Source organism: Paramormyrops kingsleyae, chromosome 16 (assembly GCF_048594095.1).
Source record: "Paramormyrops kingsleyae isolate MSU_618 chromosome 16, PKINGS_0.4, whole genome shotgun sequence".
Lineage (NCBI taxonomy): Eukaryota > Metazoa > Chordata > Actinopteri > Osteoglossiformes > Mormyridae > Paramormyrops > Paramormyrops kingsleyae.
In genome coordinates this window covers 17304924-17323597 of record NC_132812.1, presented here as the reverse complement: position 1 = coordinate 17323597, position 18674 = coordinate 17304924, and the positions used below count along the sequence as shown (strand labels likewise).

The window sequence follows — 18674 nt, the reverse complement described above, 5'->3', positions numbered from 1 at the left end:
AGATCGGGAATGTAATTTAAATCACTGAAGAAAATGGAAAAAAAATCCAGCTCAACATAAAAACACATTCAATTAGAAGTTAGTGAGAGTTTAGCTGAGGAGATCCAGTAATGTTAAAACCCTCTAGTAATACTCAGATGGTCACTTACTGTCCTCAAAGCCAAGGAACTTCCTCGATATGCTATTTTGTTCTGGCAGCTCAACACATCCATCTGACACACCTGTGCTCACGGTTTGTGCTGAAGAACAAAGCCAAGCAGTGATTCAATTGAACTGAATTACCTGCTTGGGACTACAACAATTGCAACAGGTTACCCATGATCTCTAAGCAGCTCCATTAAAGAATAAATCTCTACAATACAATCTGAGTGTTGCTATACTTACCCACGTAATACGAGTGACACACAAATGCATATAGTCCCGGAGGCTGGCTTGGGATATTAAATAACTATGGTTTAAAAGAGGATTACTTGCCCGTGAGCATCAGGAATAAGATAATGCATTCCATCTCTCAGGAGGTTACCATCAAACTCGCCTGATGACAGCCTCCCAATGGAAAAAGAATTCGGATACTTTGCACCATCGAAATGTAATAAAAGGTGCATAAATTCCACACTGTCTCTCTCTCTTTCCTGCCTCTAGGTCTTGACGAGACATTTTTCACTTAACTAGACTGTCACCCAGTGTGACAAGTTGCAATATGGGACAAGGAGTGAAAAACATCCAGAATGACAAGCTGCTCTTATTTATAATCACCTCCATTAAATATTCCCACATCTTATGATGCTAGGAAAGAAGAAGCTGGGATCTGTTTAGCAAATACCTTCATAAAGAGAATTGAGATTCATAAAGACACAAGCATGTGGGGCAGAAGGGGGCCATAGCTATGCTGCTCAAATGTAATGAAAGCTACTATATGATACTGGTGTGACAGGATGAATCCTATCTGCACATTTATGAGTAGGTCAGAAAGATGTAAAACCAGTATATGATAATAGGATGACAAAATGAATCCTATTGCGCATTTCTGAGTATGTCAGAAAGAAGTAAATTCAGTATATGATAATATTATGACAAGATGAATCCTATTGCGCATTTCTGAGTATGTCAGAAAGACGTAAATTCAGTATATGATAATAGGATGAAAAGATGAATCATATCTGCGCATTTCTGAGTACGTGAGAAAGACATAAAGATAGTATATGATAACGGGATGGCAAGATGTATCCTATCAGTGAGTTATAGCAGGCTGATTGCAGTACAGAGTACCTAACATATAGTACCAGTCAAAAGTTTGGGCACACTTACACATAGAAAGGTTTATTTGTACTATTCTTTACATTTTAGAATAATTATGAAGACATAAAAACTATACAATGACACATTTGGAAGTACGAAACAAAAAAAAACAATAACTTGTGGAGGGAGGTGGGAGGGCAGCTTTGTGGGCTGGAAATCCCATGGTCACATGGTCAGCATATTGATCCCACCATTGGGCCTTTGAACAAGGTCCTTAACCCCCAGCTGTTGCAATAATAAATGAACACCGAAAGGGTATGCTCTCTTTCACAAACCTGTGTAATACCTTAGAGTTAAATCTGTGCAAGATTTCTTTCTTAAACAATGTGCAATAACTCTTATACATTATTTTATTGCTTTTATATTCTATTATTTTTGCACTGCAAGGGACTGCACACAATTTTCATTATACTTTTGTGTAATGACAATAAAGTTTCTGATTCTGATTCAGCTATGTTAAGATTAAGAAGGTCCCACATATGCTGAGCAGTCATTGACCACTTTGCCCTCACTCTCTGGTCAGACTCCTCCAAAATCATTTTACTGTGTTTAGGTAAGGTGGCCAGGTCACGTGATGCAACTCTCTTTGTAGACGGCTTTGCGTGTTCAGACCTTTGACTAGTACTTTATACATAAGGCAGGCAACTCCCTTTATTTGATTAAATATAGTTAAATATAGCTTTTAGACTTCCTTTTGATGGGCCATTTCTCTTAAGCACTAAAAGAACAGCAAATAACCTGCAGTTTTAGAAAAGGTGGGATTCAGTAATCCAGATTTATAGCAAACCACCCATTTTATACGCGGATGCATCTTTAAGCTATCATTCTAACAGTGACTCTAGCAAAACACCTTGTTGGAGGTGACGATAGCCAAGCCCCTCTGGGTTTTCCATGCCAAAAGACCCGCCCACCACACAAAATCTCTGCAGGACAGGCACCTGTAGCAGCTGGCCAGCCCTTTCTGAGTGGCTTATAAGGCTCAGAAAGCTGAATTCATGCTGGACACAAGGATTTATTTAAAGCATTTAAAGACAAATATATAATCCTATTATCACTTTTCTTGGGAATATGCCCAAATACCGTATGAGAAGACAATGCACACTGAAATGGGAACTCAGCTCTTTTGAACATTTTTAAAATGGCATCCTGATTCAATCTCACTTTGATCAGAATTTTATTTATTTAATTTCAGGACTGCATTCATACAGAAATAGCTGGATTGTACATGTTAATAACTGGCAAACATTCAAGCTTCAGCCCTGACAGACAGCATGGGGAGTGTACAGAACCTCCCCCAGCGAGTAGGCAACAAGGTCCCCCTCCAGCCCAAACTGGGATACGGCGGTGCTGAGCCCACGATACTGCTCCACCTCCACCAGGGGGCTCCAGACGCTCCTGCTCCGCTCCCGGTCTCTCTCCATCTCAATCCTGTGCGCCTGCAGGTCATCCATCGGCTGCACCTTCTCATATTCTTGGGCTCCGCCCTGCGCCGCCATGCTAGCAGCACTGAGGAGTGAGGACACGCCATCTCGTAGGGTCAGTGCTTCCCGCTCCAGGGAGGAGGCCAGCACCAGTACCAACTCCTCCGCTGCCTTCCCCTGGATGGGCTGGACCTCACAGGATGGAGGCAGGGAGCGACACAGAGAGTCCAAAACCTGAAGCAGCTGAGCCCGGCTCCTGGGAGACCCCAGAAAGAAGGCAAATCAGTCTCCAGATAAAGGCAGCACACAAACCAATCATAAAGATAGAGTGCAGACTTGAATTTGCACAGCAAGCCTGACAGCAATGAACTAATAAAGTCATATCAGCTTATGCAGTAAGGCTGCCTGCCCAGGGTGTGCAGATTACACTGTGGTTATCATTACATAAGGACATTATTACAGAAACAGTGTCAAAGCCTGAGAGCAACACAAAATGCAAATGTAATTAAATGCAAGTGTGTGTTCATTTTGGGACAGGCTGCACACACTGTGACGTCATACTGAATGGATAGTCATGGAAGATGGGTGAATAACTGGATATAAAGATGCACTGTAATAATGTCCAGTTAAGCCTTTTAGCTGCTCTGTACTGAATGAAGCTGTACATACAAACTGCAGCATGGCCAGGGTGCCATGTGACTGGGCCACATCATGACCGCCGCGGCTCTCCGCTTTGCTCACCTGCAGCAGACGCGCAGCTCGCCCTGGAATGGCGTCCTCTCCTGCCAGCGGAACAGGACGGCCGCACGCGGCTCCGCTGCCGCAAACAGGAAGTAGCCGGGGCTGAACGGCACAGGCTCGCTACGTGCCACTGCCAGTAGCCAGTGGGGCACGCAGTGCAGGGTGTGCTCAGGGGAGCGGAGAACGAAGGAGCAGGATTCCCACGCTGCCAGCAGGCTCAGGAGGTCTTCGGAACACTCCTCTAGAGACAAGAAAGGGGCACGATGTAACAACAGCTAAAGAAAAGGGGAAATATATGATGACGGCCAAATTCAACTTAAAGTCGGGGGATTCTGATGTGAAGAAAAGTTACTCAAACTTTAAAAAAATGACACCTTTTCTAGTGCAAGACAGAAAAAAATCCCTAGTTGTCGATTTCCAAGGAACATTTTAAAGCTGTCTGTTAAATGTACTTAAAATGACAAAGGTTACTCAAAAACAAACAAGTTCAATTAACCTGTAGTAAACTTGCAGCAGTTGACCAGGTGAGGGCAGTATTTTCCCTGAGCCACATCCTGGATGTCCAGGGAGACATGACCACACAGCTTGGCAAAAGTGCCCCCCTGGCTACAGCCATTGTGAAGCAGCACAGCACACTGAATACTGCCACAGGCCACCAGTGGGGCCAGGTCAGTCACCACGGTAACAGTCAGCCTCTCAGCACTGTTACTTCGGTCCTGCTTCGTCCTCTTGGCCAGGGGCTCCTTTACAGTGGAGGGGCAGGGAAACCGGAACATTCTGCTATGGGTCTGCAGCACATGCACCCCTGAGCCCTGGCCGTCTTCTGACAAGAGGGACAAACTTACGCTCTCTGCTGATCTGGAAAACAAACAACACTATTCAATGTCACACCATCCCAGCTATTTTCAGAAACCAAAATGCTGTATTTGCAGACTCGACATTTGCAGAACATTTCGAATGATATTGGCATGTGCCTCGATCCATATTCGAGTTGTCAGAACTGTAACTGGGACACAGAGAGAGGTCTTTGGCTGATGGACTTCCTGTTTTCCTTATGGGCCTGGCTGCTAAACCAGGAGAAAGTGCCTCTTGGGTCGTAGCGCAAACGGCTGTCATGGCTTTGGACTCGCAATTCGAAAGGCTGCAGGTTACTGTTGCCATGGCGATCAGGCAGACAATACCCTCAACGTCTGGAGCGACCGCTTCGGTGAGGGAGATGCTTCGGCAAGTCGCAGAGGCAGTGGGAGAGCAGGAGTCGAGTTGGTTCACAAGCACAAACGAAAATAATCTGGATCTCCCCCAGTTAACAGGTGGCTCTAAGCGGCTTCGAGGACGTGCAAGATGTGCCACAGAAGACCCCTGCAGAGAAACTACCCTTAAGAATCAAATTCTGGTAATGGAAATTGATTATTTTTACAGATAAACTTCTGCATTTAGCATCATCTTGTTACTCTGCACTGCATGCTTATCATACGACCACATGCAGCATTTATGATTGACGTGCCAAAAAAGCAAAGTGAAGATTTTACGAAGTTAAAGTCTTAATAGGAAACATTTACTGGGTTAATATCACGATGTAATACAGGGATAGAATAAGCAAAGGGGACACAGCTCCAGTGACACTGTGGGAGCAAGCCTACGATCTGCTGAGTCACACAAACCTGCACAGAAGTCTGCCTCATTGATGGACTTTGACCTTGACTTCAGTTTACACCTAGCTTTTATTAAAGCAGGCTCATTCTTTTGTTTTCTATAATGTCAGCATGCCCAGAGGGGCTGGGTAGCCAGTTGACTTGGGACCCCCAGAGGTTTTTTTTCTCCCCCTGCCTGGGAGTTTTTGGGTCCTCTCCTCTGCTGTCTTCTGGGTTTCTTTCATTCCACCTTCCCTTTTTCCCTGTTTCAAGTACCATTCTCTATAAATGGTGAGATGATGAATGGCCACACACCCTTGTGAAGCACCCTGGGGTGACACTACTGTGAAAGGCGCTAGATCAAAATAAACTGGACTGAACTGAAAACTGCACCCTAAGGCTTGCCTTCATTTCCCCAAGGCAGCTCGAGGTGTAGAACGACGCTCACTTACGAAGCAGTCTCCTCCGTCAGCACCGCACCCACGACCAGGCGATCCTCAACGACACGCTGCCATATCTTCTCCACGGGAAGAGGGTGGGGCTCAAATGCGGTCAGCCTCTCATCTGGGCCTTCATCCTCCACATCTTCATCCCACAGAGATACCAAGCCCTCCTGTAGAAAGATTGCCCTCCATCATTTTCACATCTGCACACTTGCTCCACACTTGCTCCACCCCCCATACTGCCATAACACCAACCAAGACCATGAAGAGGTTCTACTACAAATCATGCACTACATACTACATCATGGATGTCATACGACACAATTCGATATTTACCCCCATAAATAGTCAACACTTAAGCACACGAAAGAGCCCTCTACCTGTTCCGCCCTGGACACGACATGCTCTCTTCCCGAAACAGCATCTACCAGGGCTTTTACTGACTGCAGCAGGAGCCTGTCTTTCACCTCCAGCCCTCTCTGAAGGTCCCGGAGAGAGGTCATGCCCGACTGTGGATTAAGATAATACACAAAACCAAGGTGCACCTGCAATCATCATTCTTTAAAGCCCACAACGCAGAAATATGGTGGATTTGAACTGTAATATCTTGACCTGAACAAAGAATCTCAGCAAGACTCTTGTGGTTACTGCAGAATCCCACAGGTAAAACATGAGCATCAAATTATATGAGAGCTACATGTGCATCACTGCGAGGTACCTAGGAGGTGAACCAGCAAACTGACTCTGCGCTCCAAGCTGCATACCCCTAAATCTATACAGCAGGTGTGAAACTCTTACTATATGAATCCAGACATCTTTGTATTCATTCGTAATGAAAAAGAGCTGGATAGCCCAATCACTTGGAACTTACCTTGTGGTATTGAAGGACTCATATTCGAGCATGGGACTGACTAAATCAGTGATGTGCAGGGTGTGTGGCTCTGAGGGCTATATATATATATATTAAAAAATGGGGCTCCATTTGGTGTCTGTACCTGCAGTCGAGACTCTAACGCCTGGACCATCCGGAGATAATTCTCCTGTAGTGAGTCTGCAGCACCTGAAGCGTCATCCACCACATTCTGTCTGGTCTGAAACACAGAAAACTGACTTTCATCTAAATAACAAGACCGCATTACAAACCACAGTTAACATACAAAATAAACAAAACTGGCAAATATGTTAAAGTAGCTTACACTGTAAGTCATATCACCAAGGTCGGTGATGACAAAGTTTGCAAGTGCACCCTCTGCTGGTTCATGCTTCTCAAAGAGCAGCAGTATCTGGTCAGTGCCACGACCCACAAAGTCGTCCACATGGAGCGAGCTCACACCCTCCCAGCAGTGAGCCACCTGACAACCGGGGACAAAATGAATGTGGAAAAGAGAACAGACACCGCTAGGCTGTGCTTAGAGTCAGACAATGAAATTTAAAGAAAAGCAGGAAAAATACAAAGAAACTGTGCTCATATTTGTCTACACCAAACATCACTTATCATTAAATCACTGGCCTAACATGCTCTTCTCAGAAGAAATGCTCACATTCTGAGGGGAGGGATAAGACCAAATTAGTACAGGAGCTGTTACTTGCAAGACCCGATAACCTAAGCATGACCCATTCACAAAAATCCTCTCTCCCAGCCAAGAACAGAATAATAAGTCTACTTCCAAAATCATAAAAGTATGATTATAAAAGCAGAGTCATGGCACATTATAAGCCCACAAATGATTATTTATGAATATGTTTAATATACCTTTAACTATGAAAATGTAGTTAAATGGGTTATACTCTTAGGTTTGGCACCTGGTTTGGCAGCTTTTCTGATCCTTTTGAAATATGAATAAACCTTCCTCTGCTGCACAATTAACAAATATTACTTTTAAAGCTGCTTAAATCTGCAGGATTTAATAACATTTAATGACTCTAGACTTCAACTGAGTGAGTAATGAATTAGAATGACAGAATGGTAAAGAAGTAGTAAAGACAATTGCTGATTAATAATTAAAGTAAAACAAGACAGCTGGAAACACTAGACTTATATAAAACTATCAACTAAGATAAGATTAACATGGGTGGGGAGACAAAGGTTCATGCACACTTTGTCCCCTTTTATCAGTATTAGTAAAATGCACACAATGAAGAACATTTCTATTTACAGTTAAGGCTTTTCCTCTTACTGGTAGATAAGTTTTAATACAATCCCAAATACTGTTTTCAGACTGTTCTTTCTTTTTCATAACAAAACACGTTGATGGGGCACCAAGCTCAGAACATGGCAAAAGCATAGCCAGAGCATAACAAAAACAAAAGCAACTCTTTACCAGAAAAAATATAAAGGGAAGGGAAAAAAGAGGGCAGAGAAAGAGGAAGCAAAAGTATCTTAAATAGAACCCGCTAGACGTCAAACTGCATGGAAGCATGAGTGTGTTGAGTACATGTGCTGCCCTGAACAGACAGCAGGTCAGAGACTATATGCCTGCCGGGCTCAGATCTGCCAAAAGCACCTTCTACTAAGGGTCACACCTGAAAAGAGTTTTTCCAAATGGCACAAACATTTCCCCCTCGGAACGAGACGAGGAAGAAGCAGCCGGCCAGTCCTGTGTCTGCCAGCTGCACGTTGGCAGGTTCCTCAAAGGGAAGCTTGCAAATGTCCTTGGGGACCCCAGTTTCGAACCGCACCAGCTGATTTTTGCTGGTTGCCGCCACCAATGACGACTGAAATTTGTCGCCTACTTGTTCAGCCGAGACAAAAAAAATGCATTTCACGACAGAAATGTACGCATGAGGTAAAATCCAAGCTCCGTCAAAAAGCTCTCCATCCTCCAGGAAATATCCAACAGCTTGGTGTGGCCAGGTGATCTTCGGCTGCTTATCATGGTCCTTCTCAGCTGGTTTTTGGGAACCAAGGATCATTATGTTCCTTTTGCCAATGGGTAACTCGCCAATATAACATACTGACAATAACTGAACATATACTTGCTGAACCTCACCAACTTCCACAGATGTATAAAAAATACTATTCTCATGACTCCATAACACAGTGGGGCCCCGTGCAATTGTAATATTGTCTTTCATTTCATATGGCAGCTTAAACTCTAAGTGTGGCTCGAAGGAGTCTGAGCAGCTAAGAGTGAGAAGTGTGTATTTGAAGGAGTTTGTTTTTCTCTTCTGTTGTTTGAGTAAAATACAAGGAAGCACTTGGCCATTTTTTACATCCACAGCAGGGGCACAAGTAACCAGGCCAAACTGTGAAGTGGCCCTTTTGCTGACAAGCACTTTGCTTTCATTGCGGACCAAGAAATGTCCCGCCTCTCGCCCAAAGAACATCCTTCTCAACCTAAGCTCTGACCCTGACTGAGACTGCCTCTCAGAAAAGGAGGGTGCCAATTGGACTGAAAGGATGTCACTGTTGAGAGCAAACAGTCTAATACACTCTTCTTCCGGAGAAACCATTGTGCTTCCTGTTAGGGGGGGCAGTCTAGAAGCAGGCATCCATGTCCCTAAATAAAGACAAAAAAATGTAATAGTGCTCGATCATTTCTAGAAATGTGCAAGATAGTTAATGTTTTGATGCAAGGTTAAGGCACATGAATTAATCCCAAAAAGCCCAAAAGTTATGAGATAAGAGCACAAAACTTCAGTGCTATAACTTAGTTCATGACCTTTAATCCCATTACGTCCAAAGTTTTACAATGACAGACAATGGGACAACGACAGCTAACTTTGGCATCCACCGGTTACACAGTAGTTGCCATACTTAGAGCAGGTAAAACAAAACAGTAAACAAATTATTTAACCCACTTTACTGTTTTTAAACAAACTGACGTACTAAGGGGTTACCGCTTACCAAGCAGTGTCATTTTAGCTAGTAATATCTTTCGTCATTCACAAGCATAAGCATAGCTGCTAACTAGCTAGCTGACCTTATCGGATTTCTTGTTATCGGACTACACCAAGCTGACTAACTAGCCTAGCTAGCTGACAAGTACTTAAAAGTTTAATTAAAACAAAATTATGAGCATGTCTGAAGTAATGGACAGGCTAGCACCAACACAGAAGCCACTTGGCACGTGCATGTATTTCTGCAAGCATTTTACAGCTACTTAGTTGATTATCCAAAGGCAGATATTACCAGTTGATGAATCAGGTTCCAGTTACCTTGTCCGAATTTGGGTAATCTAACCCATATATTATCCTGTGAGACAAATGAAAAGCCACCGAGAGATACTTTCTGGTCAGAATGTCAAAACTTCCCGCTTCTAAGTGCATCATGGGAATCGTAGTTTTTAAAGTGGCATCGTGGGAAATGCAGTTTACAACGGTAGTCATCATGTCTCCATAAAAGCTTTCTGATTAACATCACAAATGCTCTATGGCTGTAATTTTGCGTTTTTCGAAGTGCTTGACGGGCAGCTGGCATGCAGTCATCGGGGCGTTTACCCTCTGTGAAAAAATATGCTGACAGGCAGGGTGTTGACATTTATAGCTCCTCGCAGAGCCAAAATGGCGCGCCAAGGGAAGTCAGTGTCACGACGGGTCCCGTTTTATACGCCTGGTCTCCGGCCACCCCTGCCAGCGCTGACGTGACCATGGCGAGCGCTGAACCTTCTCTGTCAGAGCAGGTAGGCACAGTATGTATTGAGGGTAAGAAATAGATGGCGTAGCTTTCAGATGTGTGGGTACTCATGAATTGCCCTCTTTCAACAGGACATTGAGAAAAAGATAGAGGAAACAAGGCGGAGGTTTAAAACGGAGTATCTTAAAGGTAAGGCAGCTCCTCTTACGCTTAATGCTGATGAAGTCGTAATTTGAAACTCACATCACCAAGTTAATACCAATGTCCAAGAGTATTAAGTAACACACACAAGTAAAACTTAAATCTGTGAAATGTACAGTATATGTGTAAAGAACTGTGTTCAACGGTTTTCGTCCTTAATTGTTATACTGGACAATACCGAAACATCATGTGACCCGTATGGAAGCGGGTAGAAGTTTTTAAAGTTTTGAAATGGACGTCAGATTGTGCTGAACAGCCCATGGTATATATCATTTTGGAAATCGAATTAATTCAATATGAATGTCAAAATGAAACCGTTATCTCCGCAGACGCATGTGACAGGTATGACCGCAGGGACCTGGAGCAGCTGGAGAGCGATGACTGGCTGGTGGACGCGTACCTGACGTGGCAGCACTATGCCGTGGACAGGACCATCAAAATGATAGACGAAAGCTTTCACTGGAGAAAGGCATTCCAACTGAACGGTAAACGGGTCGTATTTGGAATTCACAGTGATAACTTTCGTTAGATTTTCTCAATGCCTAAAAAATTAGAAAATAAGATTAAAAGAAATTAAAGCCGTTTTTATTATTATATAGAGTATTTAAATGTTTCTTTAAAGAAATTAGACAAATTAGTTTGTAGTTTTACAAAAACACTTTAAACAGGCTGAGTTGTTTTTAAGCTAATTTTGAGTTTAATCAGTCCAAATAAACTGCCAATACGATATGACCTTGCATATGCTGTCTGCACTCTGGATATCCTTCACCTAGAGCCATACTCCAGTATTCTGCAGAAATAGGTACAATACCACTGTCACCTCACACCTCTGGGGTTTGCCTTTCAGATTGCACCTGCTTTCGTTTGGAGTTTGCATGGTTTCCCTTTGTCACACTGCTTTCTTCCAAAAGCTAACTGGCATCTCTAAATTGCCCTAGCATATGATTGTGTGTGTGTGTACCTCTGGGTATATGTGTGTCCAGTGATGATCATAATCCCATTTAGGGTGTACCCCTGCCTCGCACCCTCTGCTGCTTAGGCTGTGCTCCATATCCCTCTGCGACCCTATCCAGGATAAGCTGTTGGAAAATGGATGGATGCTTTTCAAAGAGTTCAAAGTCTGTCTCTTGTCGTTTTGAGCAGTGACATGGTGCCTGTAGGCAGCTTCTTGAGTTTTACTTCTTTGTGCACATTTTCTGGAGCCTCTTTGTGTTTTTCAGATATCACAGAAAGCTGCGTCCCCAAATGGACCTTCGAGACTGGTGCTATCTATCTGCATGGCTATGACAAAGAAGGCAACAAGCTATGTAGGCGGATTCTTGTTTCAGATTATGATTTGTGTTTATTTTTGCTAATGACATACATCTGATGATCGCTATACCCCTGTTAATCAATATATTTCCCCTTTTCCAAAAAACTGGATATCTTTGTGTTATCCTTGTTCAGCCTTATCAGTGTTGTTTTCTGGACTTGGTCTGCTGTATAACACAAAGGTTGTCTGTTATATAAATAGATTTATTGATGCACCAATCTGACTTTTCAGTCCGGACACCAATAATGATACCTGGGCTTTGGGTATCGACCGATACGGAGTTCCAATCTGATACCAGTATATATGTATATTATGTTGTGTGTGCGTGAATATATATACCCAATTGAATTATTTGTTAATTGTTATTTATTAATAATATGTTGTTTATATTTGTGAATATAAATAAAAGTTCAGTGTGTATATACATACATACATACATACATATAGTGCACACAAAAAATCTTGCTTAATTCAGTAAAAATATTGCAAATTTGTTGGGCTTGTAACAAAGTCATTATTTGCTTACAAAAACTAGGAACAACCAGTAGTTTTAAATAAAACATTCATTTCATGTAAATTGAAACCCAAGTTATACCTCTAAAAGGGCTCTTCTGAGTTAGAAAGGTCATTGAGAAGTAGTGTCACTGGGGGCTTAATAATTAGTAACACCTTTGCAATAACATAAAACACCAAACATCTGCGTTTTGGAGCCAGGGACTACAATTGCAATTAATAGCAAAATGGCAAGAACAGACCTGAATAGGTAAAAAAAAAAAAAAACATCATAAAAACAAAATGTCTGTGCAGAATAATTATTATTAATAATAAATATTATAATTATTATTATTAGGTGCATATATATATGTTATTATTGTTATTATTATGATTATATATTATATATATATACACACACACACACACCTTACAGTGTGTATATATGTAAATAAATAAATAGAAATAAGGACTTACGTAAGGTGTGTGTATGTGTATATATATACACATACCTTACCTGAGGTTTTTTTTTTTTTTAAATCAATTTGCCAACAATGGGATTCAAACCAGGGACCTTCTGATTACAGGTATAGACCCCTAAGCCATATTTATATATGTGTGAATTTCTACTGTCATTTCAGTCTGGTTTAACATTAGTCGGCATGTCAAGGATGCCAAGACCATGCAGGACAAGAAGCAGTATGTGGCCTTCTGGTTGGAACAGCACGTTAAACAGCACCGTGGCAAGCCTCTCACGGTCGTGTTCGACATGTCTGATTCTGGCGTCCGCAATATCGTAAGCATCTGCTCTCTCAAAACTCCCTTCATTAACATCAAAGGTGTCTGTGGGTGTTTGCCATTTGGACCAGCTGTAGTTTCTTGTAAACCATCTGATTCTTTCCACTAAGTTTTATTAAATCTACTAGTTTCACAAAGAGTGCAGACATTTGTCAATTTAACAAGACAGCAATGGCCAAAAGAGAGAACTTTGTTGTATGGAATATGCATCTGGGATATGTATTTGCAAATTTTATAATTTGCAATTTGCCGCAGGTCAAGAATCATGGAGATGACTAATAAAGAATGAATATTGTAAGAATTGTAGGAAATAGTAAAATGAGTATTCAGTTTTCTATGTTTTCTCAGTTTAATTCTATTGATAATATCTAAAGATAGTTATTGTAAATCTGTGCCAGTCACAGTAATCAAAGGTCAAAATTGTGCAATCTTTTGGCTAATTGTTTCTATGACATCCAGAAATGGATATTAACCATCTTATTTTTTTCTGACATTCTTCTGGAAGATGTTATTTGTTATGCTATGTATATATGCACAGGATGGTATACACTACAACATTTCATAACACTGAAATACACTCAGCCCGCTATATGTGTAACTTTGACTTCGTCACATATTAGTTTTGGTCAATAAACAATTTTGGTCTAGATATTAGCTTTGGTTTCACTTGAGATTCCGTCTCTGAATTCAAAGAAAATATGCTTTATAATCAAAAGACTTTTGAGTTTTTTTATTTGTTAAATATAAATTATTTCCTCTTGTTTAGGACCTGGAGTTCGTGAAGTACATCATCAGCTGCTTTAGAACATATTATCCAAAGTTGTTGTGTAAGTATTAGAAACTAGTTTGTCTTTGTATTTTGGTATTTTAAAAGGAAAATACAAAACTTTACAGCACATATATAAATCATACAGTAATATGTGTTTTACCCTGCTGTTATTGTACTGTTTCCTGGTCTCTTTGAAAATGACGTCTAATCTAGTGTGAGAATGGGGGAGGGATATTTATGACCTTTCCACCTTTGCCCATATTTACTCACCTGTATGCTATTGAATGTTTGTTTCATCCCCTCATCACAAGCTGCTATCTCATTTTATTCATGGCACAAACACTAAGTCACCTTTCATAACCACTTGCACTAATTATCTGTTATTTTATTATATCTGATATAGTTATTTGTTACTTTGTTAGATTTATTTTGTTATTCTGTTTTGCACTATTACTACTGTCTTATCTTAATTCCTCTTGTTGCACTGAGCATGTTTATGACAAAAGAAATTCCCTCGGGATAAATAAAGTTCATCTTATCTTATCTTATCTTATCTTATAGTCAGTATGGAGACTGAATGTTGTCTTAAATGTCAAAGCCATTCATTGATTTTTCTGTCGTTGCTACTTGCATCGTGTCTGTGTTAGATGCTGATTCAGCTGCTAGTCATTACTTTTTTGCATTGATAATATGTCATCATTGAATTTAACCACATTTTTAATTTATTCCCTCTTAATGCTTCTCATTTAAGCCAAAATGATCCTGTATGAGATGCCTTGGATCATGAACGGTGAGCTACTCAGTTAATAGTTTTGCTTTACATACATCCTGGTACTGGTGCAGTCTATGCTGCTTGAAAGACCCAGAATAGACTAAAATGTCACGTTTCTCCTCTGATTCAGCGGCTTGGAAGATCATAAAGTCGTGGCTGGACGCTGACTCCATTGAAAAATTGAAGTTTGTGTCCAAGAATGAGGTTGAGATATACATCAGCCCTGACAATTTGCCACCTCACATGGGAGGAACTGTATGTCTTCATTTCATCATTATTTCATTGTTATTAGATACTGTGGCTTTTATTAGAAACTTTTTCTTCCTACAAAAAGTCTTGGAGTACTTAAGAACTGAGTATCTCTTTGTATAGTTGTACCTGCTGGACAAGCTGAACATTGTCATTTTGGTTTGCTGTTATTTGGATGTGTTGTAGGACCCTTTCAAGTACAGCTATCCCCCGCTTCCTGACGACAGCTCCCAGTTCCTGGTGTCTGAAAACGGGCCAAGCGACAGTGCAGTTGAAAATAGCAGAATCCATGGAAAGGTACCATGTGACCTTTATTAGCTACATATTTACACGTTTTCCTTACATACCAGGTCCAGTTCAACATGATCTCCATTGTCATTCAGCCTGTCTGACACAATATTGCAGTAGCATCCTTGTAGGCTTCAGCACGCCCAAAAACATTCGTTAGCTTATGTCTTGTCCACTCCTCATCCAGAGAAGAGGTGCTAGATTGTATACTTAAAAGGCCTGTGCCATCTAATTACTCTGGGAAGGACTTACAGTAATGATGTGGTTACTCAATTCAAAGACGGTCATGTAGCAATGATCAGAGAGAACAAACTGAGAACAGTAACTGAGAAGCGACTGAAGACATTAATGATATTACCCCTTGTCAAGTCAATGAGCTGCATCAGAATACTGCAGAGCTGTATTTTCCATTCAGCCCTTGTTCCTCTCAGTGGAAATGACACTGTCCTTCAGCAGTAACTCTCGTAAACACAGGTGCATTGTGTCCCAGGGACACACAATGCTGGTGGAAGTAGGCACCAGCAAAATCAAACATGGTATCTACGTTCAAGCATGTAGTGTGTGGCTTTTTGGACTGGAAGGTCTTCTATTCAAATGGCGATGTCACCACTGAGCCCTTGAGCAAAGCTGTTAACTCTGATTACTACAGGGACTGCTTAACCATGCTTTCTCAACTGTATATTGCTTTGGATAAAAGTATCTGTTAGTTAAATGTAATAATAGTAATGTATCACTTTGAGTTGTGATGCAGTAGATTATGAATGTTTTAGGGTGTTTTCTGTATGCCTGTACACCAGTAATGTATATTACCAGTTCTTCTTAATCATAAGCAGTTACTGTGCAGACAATGGACTGTCACTCACCTACTGCTGATATTAATGATTTTAATTTGTTGTAATTTTTTTTTGTTTTGGTAAAAGGACTGAAAAGGGATTACACAACACCTTACCTGCACAAGAAGTACCGAAATCAGGAGATTTCTGTCAACAGAAAATGCAAGCGTACTCTATTGTGTATTTGTGATAATCCCCTGGATTATCATTGTTACCAATGTGTAGTAGTTGCCTCAAATTATCAAACTCTGCAGAATACTTTAACCTGGACTTCACACATAATATGAAACTGCTATTTTTAAACCGTATGCATTTTTAAATATTTTAAGCAATATGTTCAATTTTGAAATTTGTCTTTTGCTTTTGAAAATATAAGCAATTTTTAGTATTAGCCGTATTTACCTGGGCGATTTAGTAAGAGCTTGTAATACTTTGTTGAAATCTGGTTAAAATGCTGTTCATTAGTCTACCTTAGCATTTGGGCTTATAAGAAACAGACGATCCCTGATTGTCAGCCTAGGCCTGTGGCCGATCATGACTGACCCTAACGTTTGTACGCTGCTTGAAGGGGCCACAGCACAAATTGATTAATGCAATTAATTAGGTTTGCTTTTGATTACTGAGACCCAAAACAGACATCGCCTATAATTTGCCTATAACTGCAGTCCATAAACAAATTCTGTCTCATTTTTTCATGTATGTCTTACATTGTCTGGTTTTGTTCACACATGTTATCAATAATGACGAAGTACAGGCACAAGAAAGCTTTTCTGAAATGTTAGCACATAAACGTGTTAACAGTTTGCCTTCTTTGGCCAATAGCTGAGCACTGTCCAGATACGTGTAATACCAAGCATTAAAGCATTTCAACATAGACATTCCTGGTCATGTATATCCATATAAAATAGGTAGGTAGCATGGAGCTGACTTGTTGGTTTATTGTTTGTCTGACCTGTTCGTTGAATAAATTGGGCCCACGCAGTAACCTAGTTACGGCTTTGATAGTGTGCCATCTGCTCCGATGATCTGCAGGTATTACATTGTAATAAGCACTTATTTATGAATCATCTTCTTACTATTCTTTTGTTTATAAACTGTGAATCACATGTAAGGTAATCACTGTGATTTGGCACATAAAACTATAACATCTAAATTACATCTAGATTACAGTAATTACATTAACACTCCATAGTTACTTTGATTGCTGGATAAGTTATGTTGTCATGGTAACTTTTTTGTCTATGCATTTCAAATTGTCAATTGAATTGTGATTTTCTTTTCTGTAAACTCTTAAATGAGTTTAAGTATTTTCATTTGTATTAATGGGAGCTTGATGAATGTGATCCTTTTGCATTTTTCGTAATTTTTAAATTGTTTTTGGGAATTTAATGATGTAAAAATTAAGGGACTCTGCTGCAAGAAAAGTGTTAAAAGGAATCCTGCACAAGAGTGTTCATTATGTTGTGTTTCCACAGACACTGCATTTCTGTGAATAAGAATATTTTTTTACATATTGCCCTGAGGCATGAGCTGAAGATATTTCAATTCCAGTTTGTATCAGAAGATTATTTTTGTAATCTCTGTCAGAACCTACCAGCTGCATTCCTGTTTTTGTGTAGCAAAGTTATTGGCCCTTATAAAACATATTCATATAATGTGACAGCCTTGTAACCTTCTCTTCCATGTGTCCTTGGTTCTATGAATAGGACACATTATGGGGGAATTTTTAATTTCTAATTTCTCATTAAAAGTAAACTGTGGTGTCGATTTCTAATATGTGACATTTCATACTATATGCAATATCAACCTTTGGTGGAATTCCCCTTTAACAAATTGTGCAATCTGTTAAGCAATGGCCATTGATACTTAACTGCCAAAGATTTACATTTAATGTTTTTATGACTTTGTATCTCAGGACTCATTTTAAAGATCCCTCAGATAAATTGTTGCATATTAATCAATAACTGAACTGACTGAATGAACTTAAATGGACATATGAAGTGATGTTTTTTACCTTCAATGTTTTATCTCACTGAACTGTAATAAAATAAAGAACTGAATGTTTTTTCATTAAAAATTAAAGAAACAGCCAGTAAGTGTGTCTTCTGTATGCAGAATCAATCAACTAATGGCTGTATTGCACTGTAATAAAATAGCCTTCCAGAATAAGCTGATTTTCTTTCTCTTTCTTTTTCTTCCTCCCTCCCTATAAGTAAGGATGGGAGGGTGGGCTGGGCTTATTGTAGCCGATGACCTACAATCTCAGTATAACCCTGCAATAGACTAGATGCCAAGCCCACAATACCCAGCAACCATTTAATAGTGTTGTGATGCACAAAGGGCTTGACATGCAGATGTTTCCAGTTTCTTCTGCTTTTCTTCGCTAACAAAATGTAAAAATAGAATGCTGTGGTCATGTGCCTCTCGTGATCGAGTTACTGGGACAATGGTAAAGCTGAAGGCAGCATGTGCTGTTGTTTACAGAGGAATAGCACAATGTCTTGGCTTCTCACCAGGCCACCTGTGTCCTGACCTGTGCAAAAAAAACAAATGTGTTGCATTTCCTTTACATTTCATATAGTTAATTCTCTTTGTAGGTTAACTGTTAAACCTTGTGACAGGCTTGCAAATGCTCTTTCCCAATTGCGTCACTCTCTAGCATAATGGACAGTGTAAATATTTACTGTAGGGCTTTATCCATTCATTTTTCCAGTCTTACCAGGTTAAGATGGGTGTAAAACAATGTGTAGAAAGATGATAGCCCAAGGTATGGCGCACAATAGAAAACACCACGTTTCAGGCAGCAGTAATTCAGATTCTGCCACTGTTATAATGCCTGGAATGTTCAC

At 40.5% G+C, this 18674-nt stretch overlaps 2 protein-coding genes across 4 annotated transcripts; one reads left to right on the top strand and one right to left on the bottom strand.

The window, feature by feature from the left end:
* Positions 1–1304: 1304 nt before the first annotated feature.
* Positions 1305–10041, bottom strand: fancb (FA complementation group B). Of its 3 annotated transcripts, none has more exons than XM_023826505.2 (9): positions 9668–10041; positions 8059–9035; positions 6732–6887; positions 6531–6626; positions 5916–6044; positions 5545–5705; positions 3958–4319; positions 3462–3702; positions 1305–2976 (listed from the first exon to the last, which is right to left on the bottom strand). In XM_023826505.2, the coding sequence occupies exons 2-9, from the start codon at positions 9025–9027 to the stop codon at positions 2553–2555; spliced, it is 2538 nt and encodes an 845-aa protein (XP_023682273.2). In that variant the 5' UTR covers positions 9028–9035; positions 9668–10041; the 3' UTR covers positions 1305–2552. The 3 variants fall into 3 exon arrangements, with proteins under 3 accessions (XP_023682273.2, XP_023682272.2, XP_072556458.1); XM_023826504.2 differs by having other exon boundaries at positions 9694–10040; XM_072700357.1 differs by lacking the exons at positions 8059–9035; positions 9668–10041 and adding an exon at positions 7077–8051.
* LOC111851513 (motile sperm domain-containing protein 2-like) lies at positions 10022–17994 on the top strand. Its single transcript, XM_023826508.2, has 10 exons — positions 10022–10157; positions 10243–10300; positions 10642–10797; positions 11533–11619; positions 12758–12912; positions 13681–13741; positions 14435–14473; positions 14586–14710; positions 14891–15001; positions 15913–17994. Exons 1-10 carry the CDS (start codon positions 10125–10127, stop codon positions 15916–15918), a joined length of 831 nt encoding a protein of 276 aa, XP_023682276.1. The 5' UTR covers positions 10022–10124; the 3' UTR covers positions 15919–17994.
* The last annotated feature ends 680 nt before the right edge of the window (positions 17995–18674 follow it).

Bases quoted from the DNA above. Each gene is read 5' to 3' on its own strand.
- fancb (XM_023826505.2), bottom strand. From the start codon at position 9,027: ATGCCTGCTTCTAGACTGCCCCCCCTAACAGGAAGCACAATGGTTTCT. The intron at 6,888-8,058 runs GTGTGACCCTTA...CCCGGTTGTCAG, and splicing joins TTTGGAAAAACTCTTTTCAG to GTGGCTCACTGCTGGGAGGG. The intron at 6,627-6,731 runs GTAAGCTACTTT...TCTGTGTTTCAG, and splicing joins TTGGTGATATGACTTACAGT to ACCAGACAGAATGTGGTGGA.
- LOC111851513 (XM_023826508.2), top strand. From the start codon at position 10,125: ATGGCGAGCGCTGAACCTTCTCTGTCAGAGCAG. The intron at 12,913-13,680 runs GTAAGCATCTGC...CCTCTTGTTTAG, and splicing joins ATTCTGGCGTCCGCAATATC to GACCTGGAGTTCGTGAAGTA. The intron at 14,711-14,890 runs GTATGTCTTCAT...GATGTGTTGTAG, and splicing joins CACCTCACATGGGAGGAACT to GACCCTTTCAAGTACAGCTA.